Here is a 16123-nt window from a genome sequence, read left to right as displayed (position 1 = left end):
TAGGTGCTTGGTGAGACCTCACTTGGAAAGCAAATGTTGCTTACCTGATGTAACAGGTGTTCTCACAGGACAGCAGGATGTTAGTCCTCACAAATGGGTGACATCGAGGATGGAGCCCACCACGGAAAACTTCTGTCAAAGTTTAAACAGAACTTTGACTGGCCCCTACTGGGCATGCCCAGCAAGGCACTGACCCTGCAGCCAGCAGGGGTCTCCCTTCAGTCTGATTTTCAAAGCTACAGGCAGTGCCTAAAAAGGAAAACAAAACAAACCCAACACCGCGGGGTGGCGGGCGGGTTTCGTGAGGACTAACATCCTGCTGTCCTGTGAGAACACCTGTTACATCAGGTAAGCAACATTTGCTTTCTCACAGGACAAGCAGGATGGTTGTCCTCACAAATGGGTGAGTACCGAGCTGAGGATGTCCTGACTTGCACCAAATGCACCCAATGACGTGCAACAGGCACTACAACTGGGGTGGAATTTGGTAAAGGGCATCCGCACCCTACCGGGAAGGTGGAAGGGTGTTGGTACGTCACGTTGGAAAAAGGTTACGCAAGACAGATTGGCCGAAGATGGAGTCCTGTCTTCCAGCTTTGTCCAAACAATAGTGGGCTGCAAAGGTATGGAGAGAACTCCAGGTTGCAGCCCTGCAGATGTCAGGAAGCGGCACCGATCGAAGGTGTGCCACTGACGTCGCCATGGCCCTCACAGAGTGTGCTTTTACACGGTCTTGAAAGGGAATGCCAGCTTGCTGATAGCAAAAAGAAATGCAGTCCGCCAACCAGGAGGAAAGAGCCTGCTTACCCACAGGATGTCCTAACTTGTTAGGATGAAAAGAGACAAATAATTGAGTGCTCTTCCTGTGAGCAACTGTACGGTCTAGATAAAAAGCTAGAGCTCGTTTGCAGTCTAGGGTATGCAGAGTCTGTTCCCCGGAGTTGGAGTGGGGCCTGGGAAAAAAGATAGGTAGTATGATGGATTGATTAATATGAAACTCAGAAACTACCTTAGGTAAAAATTTAGGGTGAGTGCGGAGTACCGCCCGGTCCTGCAGGAGCTTAGTGTAAGGCGGGTAGGTAACTAGGGCCTGCAATTCACTAACCCTGCGAGCTGAAGTGATAGCCAAAAGGAATAACACTTTCCATGTGAGATACTTTAACGCACAGGAGTGCAGAGGTTCGAAAGGAGGTTTCATGAGACGACCAAGAACCAGGTTAAGGTCCCAAGATGGGGCCGGAGGACGTAAGGGTGGCTTCAGATGGAGCAAGCCTTTAAGAAAACGTGTTACTAGGGGTTGTACTGAAATAGGGACACCCTGTACACCTTTATGGAAGGCGGCTACCGCACTGACATGCATTCTGATAGAAGAGGTTTTAAGACCTGATTCAGAGAGATGCCATAAATAGTCCAAGAATTTGGAGATTGGACAGGAAAGGGGATCAAGGGACTGAGAAGTGCACCATGATGTGTACCTTTTCCATTTGTATGAGTAAGACTTTCTTGTGGAAGGCTTTCGTGAAGCTATCAGGACCCGAGAAACGGAATCTGAAAGGTTGAAAGGCTGAAGGACTAACCTTTCAACATCCATGCCGTCAGGGACAAGGCTTGGAGGTTGGGATGGAGGAGGCATCCGTCGTTTTGAGTGAGCAGATGCGGGTCCTTTCCCAGAGGAATGTGCCTGCGGATGGAGAGATCCTGGAGTATTGGAAACCATACTTGGCGTGGCCAGTAAGGTGCTATCAGGATCATGGTTCCCCCGTCCTGGCGTAGCTTCACGAGAGTCTTTGACACAAGAGGAAGTGGAGGGAATGCATAGAGCAGACCGGTTGTCCACTTGAGGGAGAATGCATCCCTCGGCCGAGAGTGCTGGCTCCGAATGAGAGAGCAGTAATCGTCCACTTTGTGGTTCTGAGGGGACGCAAAGAGGTCTATGCGGGGAGAACCCCACTTGTGAAACAGAGAGGTCGCTACCAGAGGATCGAGTGACCACTCGTGTGGTTGGAAGACACGGCTCAGCTGGTCTGCCAATACATTGTCTACTCCCGGCAGGTAAGTGGCCCTGAGGTACATGGAGTGGGAGAGGGCTTCCGCCCAGATCTGCGCAGCTTCCTGACACAGAAGGAAGGAGCCTGTGCCTCCCTGCTTGTTTATGTACCACATGGCCACTTGGTTGTCCGTCTGGATTAAGATTATCTGATGAAAGAGATGATCTTTGAAAGTGCGGAGCGCACAGCGGATTGCTCGAAGTTCCAGGAAATTTATCTGGTGTTCGGCTTCCTCTTTGGACCATAACCCTTGGGTTTGAAAGTCGTCCACATGGGCTCCCCAACCGATGTGAGAAGCGTCGGTGGTTAGGATTACTTGCGGATCCGGTGGAAGAAAGGGTAAGCCCTGAAGGAGGTTGACCTGAGTCGTCCACCAGGTTAAGGATAGGCGCAGCACTTGTGTGACTGTGACTATGGAGGACAGAGGCTGAAAAGCTTGAATCCATTGGTGTCGTAGAGTCCATTGTGTTACTCTCATGGCTAGTCGGGTCATGGGAGTGACTTGAACCGAGGATGCCATGTGCCCTAGGAGAATGAGGAACTGGCGAGCCGTGGCAGTGTTCTGAGACTGGAGCTGGCGAGCCAGGGACATTAGGGTGTGGACCCTCTGAAGAGGAAGGTAAGCCTTTGCCTGTAAGGTGTCCAAGTCTGCCCCAATGAAGGATAAGGTTTGAGACGGGACTAAGCAAGATTTCTCGTAATTGACGAGAAACCCTAAGGAAAGGAGTGTTTGAATTGTCAATTTTAGGGAGGATTGAGCTATCTGTTGGGTGGAGGCCCTGATTAGCCAATCGTCCAGGTATGGGTAGACGTGGACACCTTCCTTCCTGAGGAATGCTGCTACCACTACGAGACATTTGGTAAAGACTCGTGGGGCAGAAGCTAGACCGAAAGGGAGGACACGGTATTGATAATGTTCGTGGCCTACTAGAAACCGCAGATATTTGCGATGGGATTGTGTGATCGCAATATGGGTATAAGCGTCCTTGAGGTCGAGAGAGCACAGCCAATCCCCTCTTTGAAGCAGAGGGAGCAGCGCACCTAGGGTTACCATTTTGAACTTCTCTTTTTGAAGGTATTTGTTGAGGGCTCGAAGGTCCAAAATGGGACGTAGTCCCCCTGATTTCTTTGGTATTAGGAAGTATCTGGAATAGAATCCCTTGCCTCGTTGAGAGGGAGGAACGGGTTCTATAGCATTTGATTGCAGAAGAAGGGATACTTCCTGTTGTAATTGAGCCAAATGGGTGGATAGACTCCACGCTTGAAGAGGCGGGGAGTCTGCCGGAAGAGTTATGAAGTTGAGGTGGTAACCCTGTGCGATAATTGTTAGCACCCACTGATCTGAGGTGATCTGCAACCAAGGTTGTAGAAAATGGTACAGTCGACCTCCTACAGGGATGTCCGGAAGAGGGGTTTGGCATGTGTTCCCTACAGGGGAGTCAAAGGCCAGCCGCAGGCCCAGGAGGAGGGGCTACAGTAGGCCTTTGTTTCCTAGGCTGACGCGGCTGAGGCCTAGTAGAGGATCGAGCTGGACGAGGCCTGGCCGATGGAGGGTAATAACGGCGTGGTCGAAAGAATGACTTCTTAGAGTCTTTCTTTTGCGGTTGCTTGGAGGTCAGCTCAGGTGGGACAGATGAGAGTTGTTTCAACGTCTCATGGTGGTCTTTCAACTCCGCCACAATCTGCTGAATTTGCTCTCCAAACAAATTATCGCCTAAGCAGGGTAAATTAGCAAGACGATCCTGAACCTCTGGGCGAAGGTTGGATGATTTTAACCAAGCCCAACGTCTGGCTGAGATGGCTGTGGCTGAAACTTTTGTGGAAGCATCGAATATGTCGTAGGCAGTCCGAATCTCGTGCTTCCCTGCCTCAAATCCCTTGTGAAGAAGGGCTTGAAGCTGCGGTTGGTATTGGTCTGGTAACGTGTCAGCATAGTCTTGCATCTGCTTAAGGATGGCTCTGTTGTACTGAGTCATATAAAGTTGATATGAAGCTATGCGTGAAATCAACATAGCTCCATGATAGACTTTCCGTCCAACACTATCTAGGAACTTGTTGTCCCTGGTAGGTGGAGTAGAAGAGTGTGGCTTAAGACGCTTGGCCTTCTTCTGCGCGGACTCAACCACAACAGAGCGATGATCCAGTTGAGGTTTTTGGAAACCTGGTGCTGACTGGACAAGGTAGGTGGAGTCAGCTTTTTTGTTAACTGGGGACACTGATGAAGGAGATTCCCAGTTTTTCTTGAGCAGATCCAAAAACACCTGGTGTATAGGGATGGAAGCGATGATTTTTGGAGCATCCAGAAATTGAAGGAGTTCCATCATCTGGTGTCTGTCATCAGCTTCAGATTGTAGTTGAAAAGGTACAACTTCTGACATCTCTTTCACAAAGTTAATGAAAGATAGATCCTCAGGAGGAGATCTTTTTCTACTCTCTGTAGGAGATGGAGGCGAAGGTAAATCCGTGTCAGAAGATGTATCATCATCATCACCCCAGGTATCGTAGGGATCAAGTGGGGTTTGTAACCCTGATGGACCTGGCTGAGGCTCTAAAGGCATCGATGGAAACCGAGGTGGAATCGGTGCCGTAGGTGGAACCAGAAATGGCATCGATGGCTTCGGTGCTGTCGATGGAATCTGTGCCTGGCGTGGAATGGATGGAACCGAAGGATATATCGGTGGAGATATACCAGAAGGCACCGATGGAACCACCCCGGAAGGGGGAATCCGGAACGGTGTTTCTCCTGCCGATGAAAATCCAGTCGGAGACGGTGGTGTTGTCGATGGCACTGGAATCACCGATGGAAGGGCCGTCATGAGCGCCTCCATGCGGCTCAGTAGCGGTGCTAGCGCTTGTATAAACGGCTCGGTGGTCGGTTCCCTCCTCGGTGGCGAAGCCGGTGCCGGTGTCGGTGCCGGGGGCGGCACTGGAACCGGTGCCGGAGACGGTGCCGATGGAGGTTGCAATTTCTTCATCGCTTTCTCGATGGCCTCCTGGACCAGCCGGTCCAGTTCTGCCCGGAGACCAGGGGTAACCATACCCGGCTCGACGGGAGAAGGAGGCTGAGGCAGGGCCGGAGGGACCACCGTAACCGGTGGGATCACGGCCCCCGCACCCCGGGAGGGTGAGGGTTTCCTCGATGCCTGCGAACGAGACGTGGAGGGTGTCCGGTCTGTTCGTGGCTTCTTTGTCGGTGGCTCGGCTTGAGCAGAGGTCGATGGCTGTGGATCCTCGACAGGCCGAGATTTGTGCCGTCGATAGCGGTGCTTTTCCTTCCGATCCCCTCGCCCATCCGGGGAAGGGACGGGAGTCGACGGCCGAGAAGCGATCGATGGCGGGCGGTCACCGGAGGGTTGACGATGATGGTACAACTTCGACGGTGCCGGTTCCGATGACGTCTATGCTATCGATGGCGTTGGGGTGGGTGCATGGAAGAGGAGCCCCATCTTCTCCATCCTGGCTTTGCGACCCTTGGGTGTCATTAAGGCACATTTGGTGCAAGTCAGGACATCATGCTCACTACCCAAACACATCACACAAACCCTGTGGGGGTCTGTGATGGACATAGTCCGGGTACAATCCGGACAACGGCGGAACCCCGTTGCCATGGCCTGAAGCCAAAATTTAGGCTGGGGATCGGTAAGTGCCAACAGGCCTCAAGGGCCAAATTCGACGGTAGTCGATGGAAAAAGGCAAAAAACTTACCGGGTTCCGTAAGATGACTAAAAATTTGTCGAAGGGAGACCCCTGAGGGGCAAATTTTCTTAGGAAATTAACTTCCAAATTCCTGTCAGGAACGTGGTTAGAGAGCTCCTTTCACCGCGTGGCAACTGCTGCGCGGAAAAAAGAAGACTGAAGGGAGACCCCTGCTGGCTGCAGGGTCAGTGCCTTGCTGGGCATGCCCAGTAGGGGCCAGTCAAAGTTCTGTTTAAACTTTGACAGAAGTTTTCCGTGGTGGGCTCCATCCTCGATGTCACCCATTTGTGAGGACAACCATCCTGCTTGTCCTGTGAGAATACTGAGTATAATTCTGGAGGCCGCACCTTCAAAAGGATATAAACAGGATGGGAGTCCGTGCCGAGGGTGGCTACTAAAATGGTCAGTGGTCTGTTCTATAGCGTATGGGGTAGAGTTAAAGATCTAAACATGTATACCCTAGAGGAAAGGCAAGAGAGTGGAGATATGATAGAGACATTCAAATATCTCAAAGGTTTCCATGCACAGGAGGTGAGCCTCTTTCAATGGAGAGGAGACTCTAGAACAAGGAGTCATGCGATGAGGTTGAAAGGGGATAGATTCAGGAGTGGTCTTAGGAAATATTTCTTTACAGAGAGGGTACTCTCAGTGGAAATGGTGGAGGCAAAAGCAGTATCTGAATTCAAGAAAGCATGGCCTAAATACAGGAATTGATGAAAATTATAAAGCTAAATTAATTGGATGGATGGACAGACTGGATGGGCCATTTGGTCTTTTTCTGCTGTCATGTTTCTATGAATAGCTTTGGAGAATTAAATTACCTTCATCAGGTTTGTGCACAATGAGTCATGTGCCAATGATTTTTGGTGCTTCTGCTTTTTTTTTGGTTATTAAAATGTTTGTGTGCCTGACATACAGTTTCATTATGACCTAATGGGTATAAACTGTACTCATTTAAGGATCTGTAAACTAAGGAGTGTTATTTTTAACATGCTTCATATAGTGCCTTATGTACTAATTCCTAATGCAGGGCTGCTAGTGATAAATTTAGCATGCAAAATAGGTAAATGGTAGGATAATGACCTCATTAGGTATTGCCCTACTATTTGTTACAGTGCACTAACAGGAATTAATTTACTGCAGTCATGTTGCCATGGTAAATTCACCTTTTTTTTTCCCCAGGACTATAGTAAATTGTATTATGCTAGTCCTGCATGGTGAGAGGCGTGGCTTGAGCATCAGGGCTGGTTTGTCCACAGAATGACTGTCCTTCTACGTGTCCTGGTCCCTTTAATACAGTTCTTTGTGTGTGGCTGTGTTCTGTATATAACCATTTTACCTATTTTGATTTTATTTTTTTCCAGCAGTATATTTAAACTATTTCTATTTTTCCCACCCTCTCATGCTTAGTCAGCATAAATGTGCATGAGTTCTCAGGGAAGTGTGCGAGAGCTTAACTTGTATATGCCCTTAGAGCAGTGAACCCACTATAAATCAGAAGGTATTGTAAGAGATGCATTTCTTAAGTTTCTCACTTACATTGCCACAGGCCTGAGAAAGATGCCTAATCGTGGCAGGATTTTCTATGAATACATGCCTAAAAAGTGCCTAGTCACTGGTCTGAAAGGGGTTCCCTGTCATCTGTGTTTTTAGCACTTCATCCTCCTCTCTCAGCTGGCTGTGACCAGAGATACCAAAATGACACTGAGAGGTGTTTGCTGTAGTGCTGTCAACCTGCCTGTGCATGGTTCATTCCCACAGCAAACCCCATGACAGGAGAGGGTGCAGGCAGAGACAGGCATGCAGTACAACATAATCTAATAACCCAGACTAGGCACAGGTGCTGTGTGTATCGTAGTTGCCCCTGCTTGCAAAAGAAAAAAGTAGGAGCTATGTGTAGGAACAGCTTTTGCTGCTGCCAAAGGACAAAGTCAGATGTATTTCCAGAGCCACTCACAGTTGCTCGCTGTGGCTAAAGGGAGAGGATCCATGTTCAGCTGAGTGGAGGGGAGAATAAAAAGAGGAACACTGAGCAGAGAGAGAGAAGTATGCAGGGGGAGAGATAGGGAGACTTGGGACAGGGAAGAGAGGTGGCAGAGGGGAAGAGGGAAAAGAAGAGAAAGAGGGGGCATAGGAAAGAGGTGAATGGATGCTGCTAGGAGGGGCTAGAGATGCTTAGGGCTGTGTGATGTCCTATTCCTGGGGGAACACTCCATTCACGGTTACACATACTTTAAAATATTATTGTCGTTGAGGGCTAAAATCCTAAATCCAGCCTTGTTCCTAAGCTGAACCTTTTGTTTATGAATGCTGTTTGGTACAATACACTGTGTTGCACTTTTGTGTCTTTATTAAAAAATCTCCTTTATATAGCCCTTTATGATGGCATCAAGCCTTGCCATTCTTGACACTCCAGGATTTTGAGATTTTGACCCACAATGCTACCTGACAAATCACAATGCCAGATTTTTTTTTTCAGCTGTTTAGGAAAGTTTCCAAAGTTTAGAACTCTGGTGGCAGAGCCATAGGCACAAAAAAAAAGAACTTAAGGAATACAAAAGAAGAAATAAGTAAATAAATGATCAAGTCATTGAAAGTAGCCATGACAGTCACTCAAAATATGATGCTTTTGAGAATAAATATGGTATTTTTAAATAACATTTTAAATTCTTGTTTTCAGCTTTGATTCCAACAGTGAAGGCTTTATGTTGCATGTTTTACATCAGTTTGGGAGTCAAATCAAACACTTGAAAATTGTATTTGATCAATCAAAGGAAACAAATCGAAGAAATGTTATCCAAGTTTTGAACAGTTTGGCTATAAAGAACTACAGATTGAAGAAACTGTGTATCATATGCAGAGGTGAGAACCCATATTTCTACTCTGGCCAGGACATCCTAGACAGCATCCAAAATGTGTGTTGCAGTGAAAACCAGATAAATCTTCAACACATTGATTTTCGGAAAATGCCATTCACTCTTGATGATGCACTGGTTAGATCAATAGCTGATAACAGCCCAAACTTGCGCAGCTTCTTCATCAACAACCGCACACTAGTATGTAATGTAACACCAGAAACAATCAAAGAGATTTTGAGGAGTTGTCCTAAATTATCTTCTTTGGGGGTCTTTTATGCCAGCCTATCTAATGATGTGTTCATGGAACTGCTGAAACCAGACAGAGAAGCCTTCACTTTTTTAGATATTTTCTGTGAGCGCCTGGACAAATATATTCCAGCAATTACTGAAGAGCTTTGGGGTGCTGTATGCAAGAAGCATCCTTCACTTAGAGTAGACATGGAGTTGGACCATACAGTTCCTGCCAGAAAAATAACCCAAATTCTCAAGAAAAATATTCCTATGGCTACTTTGGAACTAAATACATTTAATTTTATGGTTGACCAAGTTAGGTTTGTTACTAACAGTTACAGCCAATGTTTAAAGAAGCTAGTGCTGCAAACTACCTCTTCAGCTGACTTGGACTCCTCCTTGACAGACCTAGCCATGAAATGTGTGGACCTTGAAGAAATTCATTGTTACTGTTTGGTGAAGCAGGAAGTGGTGCAGGCTTTTTTTTCACACTGTCCTAATCTGAAAAAATACACACTGAAAGTAACCAAAGAACCTCACCCTTGGAAACCAGAAGTAATCCAGTGAAACTCTACATATGCTCCTTTGAACATGTAATTGGTGATTAAGAAGGCAATTTTCACCATGGACTTTAATCAGCTTTCAAAATCAAAGTATGTGCATACTCCCCTTTTGAAAATTACCTAGGAAAAAGTACTTGCAGAGGTTTGCACTTGCTTTTTCAACTGATAATTTTTTCCCCTGAAAAACAGTGTGCATATCTTTCAAAATGCCAAATTATGTACATTGTTGCTTCCCCCAACCTAACCCCACTTCTGTTCACACCTGCTTTTCTTGATTCTCTTGCACACTTTTACCTGTGTACAGGGTGGGCAGTTTTCAGACAGCCTTTTTACCTGACTAAATAGCTTTTGAATATTGCTCTCCAAGACTTAACATATTTTTGCTCTTGGATAACAGCTTTTGGCAATGTAAACTCTCTAGAGACAAGTATAAATACTTAAACCATAAATCAACTAGCCTTAAAGGAGATGTGTATTTTTTTGAACGTGCATACTGCAAGTACTTACCTTTTACATCAGATGATTTCACCTGTTCTCTGCATTTCCTTAGAGGCCTTGGAAGCAGATATTCTCCTAGGACAAGCAGGATGGTAATCCTCACGTATGGATGACATCTGCTGGAGCCCGGCACGGCAAACGTTTCTCAAAGTTTCTAGAAGCTTTGCCCAGCATGCTGCTATCTGCGCGTCCACACGAAGTCCCCCTTTACTCTCTTCTTTTTCGCGGTGCAGTTGCCTCGTGGTTTGTGGAGCTCCTTTATTCTTTCATTTTTCTTGACAAAGTTTGGGGTTTTCTTCATCTCCTCATTGGGGCCCCCTTCATAATCTGTGCCTCCTTGGTTGGTAGGTTTTTTCTTGCCTTTTTCCTCTAACTTGCGGTCAATCCAGATGCCTTGCCGCACGGTGATCGGGTGTGTTCTTCAAGGCATCGACCGATTTTCGTCGGTGCCCCCAGACCATGTCTATCATGGATCCACATGAGGTTTGCATCCTCTGCCTGGGGGCCTCACACAACGTCCGTGGGTGTCATCTGTGTGACCAGATGACCCCCAAAGGCAGTCGGGCATGCCTTGATAAGATGGAAAACCTTTTCGAAGCACCAAATTCTGCTCCATCTACCCCTGCTTCGGATCCCTTGACTCCAAGAGGTTGCAGGGAGCCTCTCGACGGGCTTTACCTCTCCATTCCTCTAGCTGGGCCTTCTAAGGATCGCGGGGATGGTGAGAGACCTTAATGATCTCACCACTCTCTTGGACATCGGGATCCTCTTCCTCGGCACCAGAGAAAGACCAGGCCAAGCACTGGGGAAGATCACACAAGCGTTGTCATCTGTTGCTGTCGGCACATGTTCCGGTGTGGCACCGGTGGCTGTCGTTATGCCACCGAAGTGACACTGGCCATCGGGGGCACTATCCTCAATGCCCCCAGTAGTCCTAGGTTTTCCCCACTGATATCTATGCTGGGCATCGTACCACCTCGGGAACCTGAGGAAGAGCCGGTGACGCCTTGTCCCCCTCCTTCAGTCCTGGCTGAGCTGGACTCCAGGGAGTAGTCTGCCGTGTTCAAGGTGCTTGAGAACCTTGAGCTGTGTGCCCCCATACTGGTGCCTGAGCCCCCACCGTCTGTTTTAGCACCCTTGCTGGAGCATCTGGATGTCCTTTTAGGTGCTCTACCGACGCAGCTGGTGCCTGTGGGACCCTTGATTCCTCAAAATCCACCACAGCCCTCCACCGGAGTGATCTCGATCCTCAGGTCCTCCGAGGAGGAAGAGATGGGCGATGCCGTGGTTCCGAGACCAGGCCCATCTGGTCTTCCACATCCAGTCCCTTGATGCCAGGAGAACCGTCAATTCCCACAGTACCTTTGCGGCCTCTGAGACCATCGGAGCCCAGGACTGATACCCCTGACTGCCTTGCCCCTGCCACGTTGGCCCTAGTGAGGAGAAAAGACCTTACGACCCTTGGGGAGATGATTCTATGGAGTTATCCTCTGAGTATTTGGACGACCTCCTCTCGGAGCCCTTCCTGCTGGAAGAATGATGTCGGTCACCCCCCGAGGATCTGTCCTTTGCGGGGTTTGTAAGGGCCATGGCTGAAGTCATCCCCTTTCAGTTGCTCACAGAGGAGGATGCGTGAGACAAAATGCTAGAAGTACTCCAGTTTGTCATCGCCATGAAGGAGATTGGGGTGGTTCCCATCTACAACATCGTCAAGGATCTCCGCCGGAGGATGTGGGAGCACCCCATATCTATCTCCTGCATCAGCAGGAAGGCTGATGTCACCTGTTTGGTGTAGCAGGCTGTGGGGTTCAAGAAGCAGCACCTCCCCCCACCAATCAGTGGTTGTGGAGTCTGCCCCCCTCCCCCCGGGGCGAGAGCATAGGGAGCTTGATGCCTTGGGCAGGAAGGTCTTCCAAGGTGCTATGCTAGTCGCATGCATTGCCACCTATCGGCTATACATGACCCAGTATAATCGCAACCTCTGGAAATGGGTCCAGGATTTTGCGGAGGGCCTGCCTTAACAACAGCAGGAGGCACTCTTGGCCATTGTCCTACTGAGTCTAGATGCTGACAAGTATGAGGTGCTATGCTGTCTTTGAGACAGTGGCCGCGATGGGCATCTGCGCCCGGAGGATGGCGTGGCTCAGAGCCTGACTCCATCCAGATATCCAAGAAAGGCTAGCCAACCTCCCCTCTTCGGGGATAAAGTCCGGGATGCGGTAGTGCAACTGAATTATCATGACACCAACAGCTGTCCGCTAGGGTCTCCAAAGCTCGTTCTTGGCCAGGAAATCTTCTAAGCCAGGATCCTGAAAGCCTTTTTGCAAGCAGAGGAAATAATATCTTCTGGTTTCCCGGGCTCGTATGCCACACACTGGCTCCAGGGGGCCGTCCTCGCCAGCAGCGAGCACCAAGACCCTAGCCGGCACCCCAGTAAGTCCCAGCCATGAGGTTTTGACTGGCGGTGAGAAAGCGGATGTCAGTCGACCGTGTCCTGACGCCAGATCCCCCAGTAGGAGGCAGGCTCCTCGGCTTCGCCCATCGCTGGGAAGAGATCACTTCAGACTGATGGGTCCTCTCTATCATCCATCAGGGGTACCATCTCAACTTCAGCCAACTCCCAGAGACCTTTCCCCCCATGTCCATCACGGGGTTTGCCGCCCATCAGGTCATACTTCAAACATGGCTCTCCGCCCTCCTAACAGCAGGCGTGGTAGAGCCGGTTCCTCGCTCCCAGCAGGGCTGAGAGTTCTGTTCGAGGTATTTCCTCATTCTGAAGTGGAATGGTGGCTTGGACAGTGCGCTGAACAAGTTTCTCATAAGAGAAAAGTTCAAGATGGTCTCTCTGGACACACTGATTCCCCTCTTCAAAAGAGGAGATTGGCTTTGCTTCCTCAACCTCAAGGAGGCAAACGCTCACATAGCCATTTTCCCCAGCCACAGGAAGTACCTCCGCTTTGTGGTGGGGCCGGCTCATTACTAATACAGAGTGCTGCCCTTCGGGTTGGCTTCCACCCCCGTGTATTCACCAAATGTCTGGTGATAATGGTGGCCTAACTCAGACGTCGAATGGTACATGTCTTCCCGTACCTTGACAACTGGTTGATCAAGAGCGACTCCAGGGCGGGGGCCCTGAGTGCTCTGGCCCTGACAGTACAGGTGCTACAGACTTTGGGGTTCGTTATCAACTACTCAAAGTCTTTCCCTCTGCCCGTCTCCTCAGCTGGACTTCATAGGGGACAGGTTGGATATGGTGCAGGACAGAGCATTTCTGCCTAGGGATTGGGCTCTTGCCCTTTTCTGGCCACTTCTATCCACAGCAGCTGGCAGATGCCTGCCTCCTCCGCCTGCTAGGTCACATGGCAGCCTCCATCCATGTTACCCCGCTTGCTCACCTGTGCATGCGGAGGGCTCAGTGGACCTTACGGTCGCAATGGCGACAGGCCTCCCAGGACCTTGAGACTCCTGTTGCAGTCACGGATCCTCTGCGAGTGTCTCTGTCCTGGTGGGAAGATCTCTCCAACTTGGAGAGGGGACTTCCCTTCCAGAGTGCTCCACCTCAGGTGATCATCACCACTGATGCCTCTCCTCAGGGCTGGGGAACCCATGTGGATGGTATTCACAGACAGGGTCTCTGGACTACCTGCAAAGCCCGTTGTCAAATAAATTTCCTGGAACTTCGGGCGATCCGTTATGCCTTGTGGGCATTCAGGGACCAGTTGTCACACAAGGAAGTCCTCCTCCGGACGGACAACAAGGTAGCAATGTGGTGTATCAACAAGCAGGGTGGCACAGGTTCATTCCTCCTCTGCTATGAGGAGCCCTTTCACAGGGGATGTCTTTGCGAGCGACACTTGCCAGGTCATTTCAGTGTACTGGCGGACCATTTAAGCCGCTCCTTCCAGCCACACAAGTGGTCCCTCCCCAAAGGTAGCGGCTGAGCTATTTTGCCAATGGGCTACGCCGGATATGAACCTCTTCGCCTCCCCGCATAACCACAAGGTGAGCAGGTTCTGCTCCCTGATGTTTGGGGGAGGGGGGGGACATCTGGCCTGCAATGCTTTCTCCCTCCACTGGAGAAGGGGGGGGTCTGCTGTATGAGTACCCTCTTCTACTGCTCCTCTTGAGGACACTGCTGAAGCTCCAGCAGGACAGGGGGATCATGATACTCGTGGCACCCTATTCACCCGAACAGGTCTGGTTCCCACTTCTGCAGGACCTATCAGTGCGGGCACCCATCCGGCTGGGGACGGCGCCCGATCTCATCTCGCAGAATCAGGGTGCTCTGTGCCATCCGAACCTCTGGGCATTGGCCCTGATGGCTTGGATGTTGAATGTGTGGTTCTCCAGCCTTTGGCGCTCTCGACTGTCTCCCAGGTTCTGATGGCATCTCAAAAGCCTTCCACCAGGAAGTCCTAAATCCTGAAGTGGAAGGGATTTTCCATCTGGTGCATAGGACATGATTTTATATCCTTTCTCATGCTCCCTTCCCTGGCTGTTGGACTACCTGTGGCATCTCTGAGTCTGGGCTTCAAATCAGCTCAGTCAGGGTTCACCTTAGCACTGTCAATGCATTTCATCGGGGTGTTACTGGCACACCTTTAGTAGGCTGTTTCATGCGGGGCCTCCTCCAGTTGAAGCCTCCTCTTCAGCCTCCAGTTTCATCCTGGGACTCCATGTTGTCCTTATATGGCTAATGCACCCTCCTTTTGAACCGCTACAGTCCTGCGACCTGAAATTCTTCACCTGGAAAGTGATATTCCTAGTTGTTATTACTTTGGCTCGTAGGGTCAGTGAGCTTCAGGCTCTGGTTACATACCCACCATACATGAGGTTCTTCCATGATCGTGTGGTCTTGCGTACACATCCTAAGTTTCTGCCCAAGGTTGTAACTGATTTTCATATCAATCAGTCCATCGTTTTACCCACTTTCTTTCCGAGGCCTCATTCCCACTCGGGGGGGAATGGGCTCTTCATACCTTGGATTATAGGAGGGCCTTGGCTTTCTATCTAGATCGCACTGCCGGCCACAGGCTGTCCACCCAGCTCTTCGAGACCTTTGATTTCAACAGGCTGGGAGTGGCGGTGGGTAAACAAACCTTGTTGACTAGCTGGTGGATTGCATTGCCTTTTGCTATGCACAGGCAGACCTTCTGCTAGTTGGCAGAGTAAAGGCCCCCTCTGTGCAGGCTATGGGACATCGGTGGTGCATTTACGTGCAGTCCCTGTTATTTGAAATTTGCCGATCTGCAACCTAGAATTCTCTTCACACGTTTGCAGCTCATTAGTGCTTGGGCAAGGATGGACGTCAGGACAGTGCCTTTGGTCAATCCATCCTGCGCAACCTGTTCCAGGCTTGAACCCAACTCTTCATGCTTCTGTGGGAACCAGACAGTCCCCTACCAACCTACAGCACTGCAGTTGTGTTGTGCCCGTTAGCACCTTGTTTGGTTGCTATTCATCTCTCCTGCTACGGGGATAGTTTGGAGATTGGTATTCACCCACATGTGAGGACTACCATCCTGCTTGTCCTAGGAGAAAGCGCAGTTGCTTACCAGTAACAGGTGTTCTCCTAGGACAGCAGGATGGTAGTCCTCAGGACTCCCACCTGCCTCCCCATGGGGTTGGGTTCTCTTTCCGGTTTGTTGTTTTATTTTTCGCTCGTATTTTTTCATCTATATTACGAGACTGAAGGGGGACCTCGCGTGGACGCTCGGATAGCGGAATGCTGGGCATGCTCAATGTGCTGGTCAAAGCTTTCAGAAACTTTGATAAGTTTTCTGTGCCGGGCTCCATCAGATGATGTCACCCACACGTGAGGACTAACATCCTGCTGTCCTAAGAGAACACCTCTTACAGGTAAGCAACTGCGCTTTATCCAAACTGTCACACATTGTCGTGTATGGAATAGTATCTGATTGGTTTATGGCAGTCTGTGAGATATGAGCCAACTTTCAGAATGATTGGGGGTGCTCAAATTAACACACATTGCCCTGACCTGGCCAAAAAAAGAAGAAAACAAAACATGGCCAAGCTATGCAGCCACGACCCATTTTTACTAACCCAAGCTACCTCACGTTCTGAAAAGAAAAAGCATAGCTGTTCAACCAGCCTGTCTATTAGTAACAAAGTTCATTATACCTAGACATTTATGCAATGCTGACTGCATCTTAATATTACAACTTCTGTAATTGCCAGTGTTCTTGCTATTAAAACTGATTGTAATCTG

At 49.3% G+C, this 16123-nt stretch overlaps 1 protein-coding gene across 6 annotated transcripts in view; it reads left to right on the top strand.

Annotated features, from left to right (window-relative positions):
- The window catches only part of FBXL8 (F-box and leucine rich repeat protein 8), a 48473-nt gene extending 32350 nt beyond the window's left edge, over positions 1-16123 (top strand). For all 6 annotated transcript variants that reach the window (XM_029608680.1, XM_029608676.1, XM_029608681.1 and 3 more), the window contains one exon: positions 8425-16123. In XM_029608680.1, coding sequence (XP_029464540.1) covers positions 8450-9400 — 951 coding nt within the window. In that variant the 5' untranslated portion in view covers positions 8425-8449 and the 3' untranslated portion in view covers positions 9401-16123. The remainder of the gene's footprint in view (positions 1-8424) is intronic.

The sequence above is a fragment of the Rhinatrema bivittatum genome, chromosome 7 (genome assembly GCF_901001135.1).
Source record: "Rhinatrema bivittatum chromosome 7, aRhiBiv1.1, whole genome shotgun sequence".
Lineage (NCBI taxonomy): Eukaryota > Metazoa > Chordata > Amphibia > Gymnophiona > Rhinatrematidae > Rhinatrema > Rhinatrema bivittatum.
The sequence above is the reverse complement of the archived record's forward strand: the minus strand, read 5'-3'. Positions and strand labels throughout refer to the sequence as shown.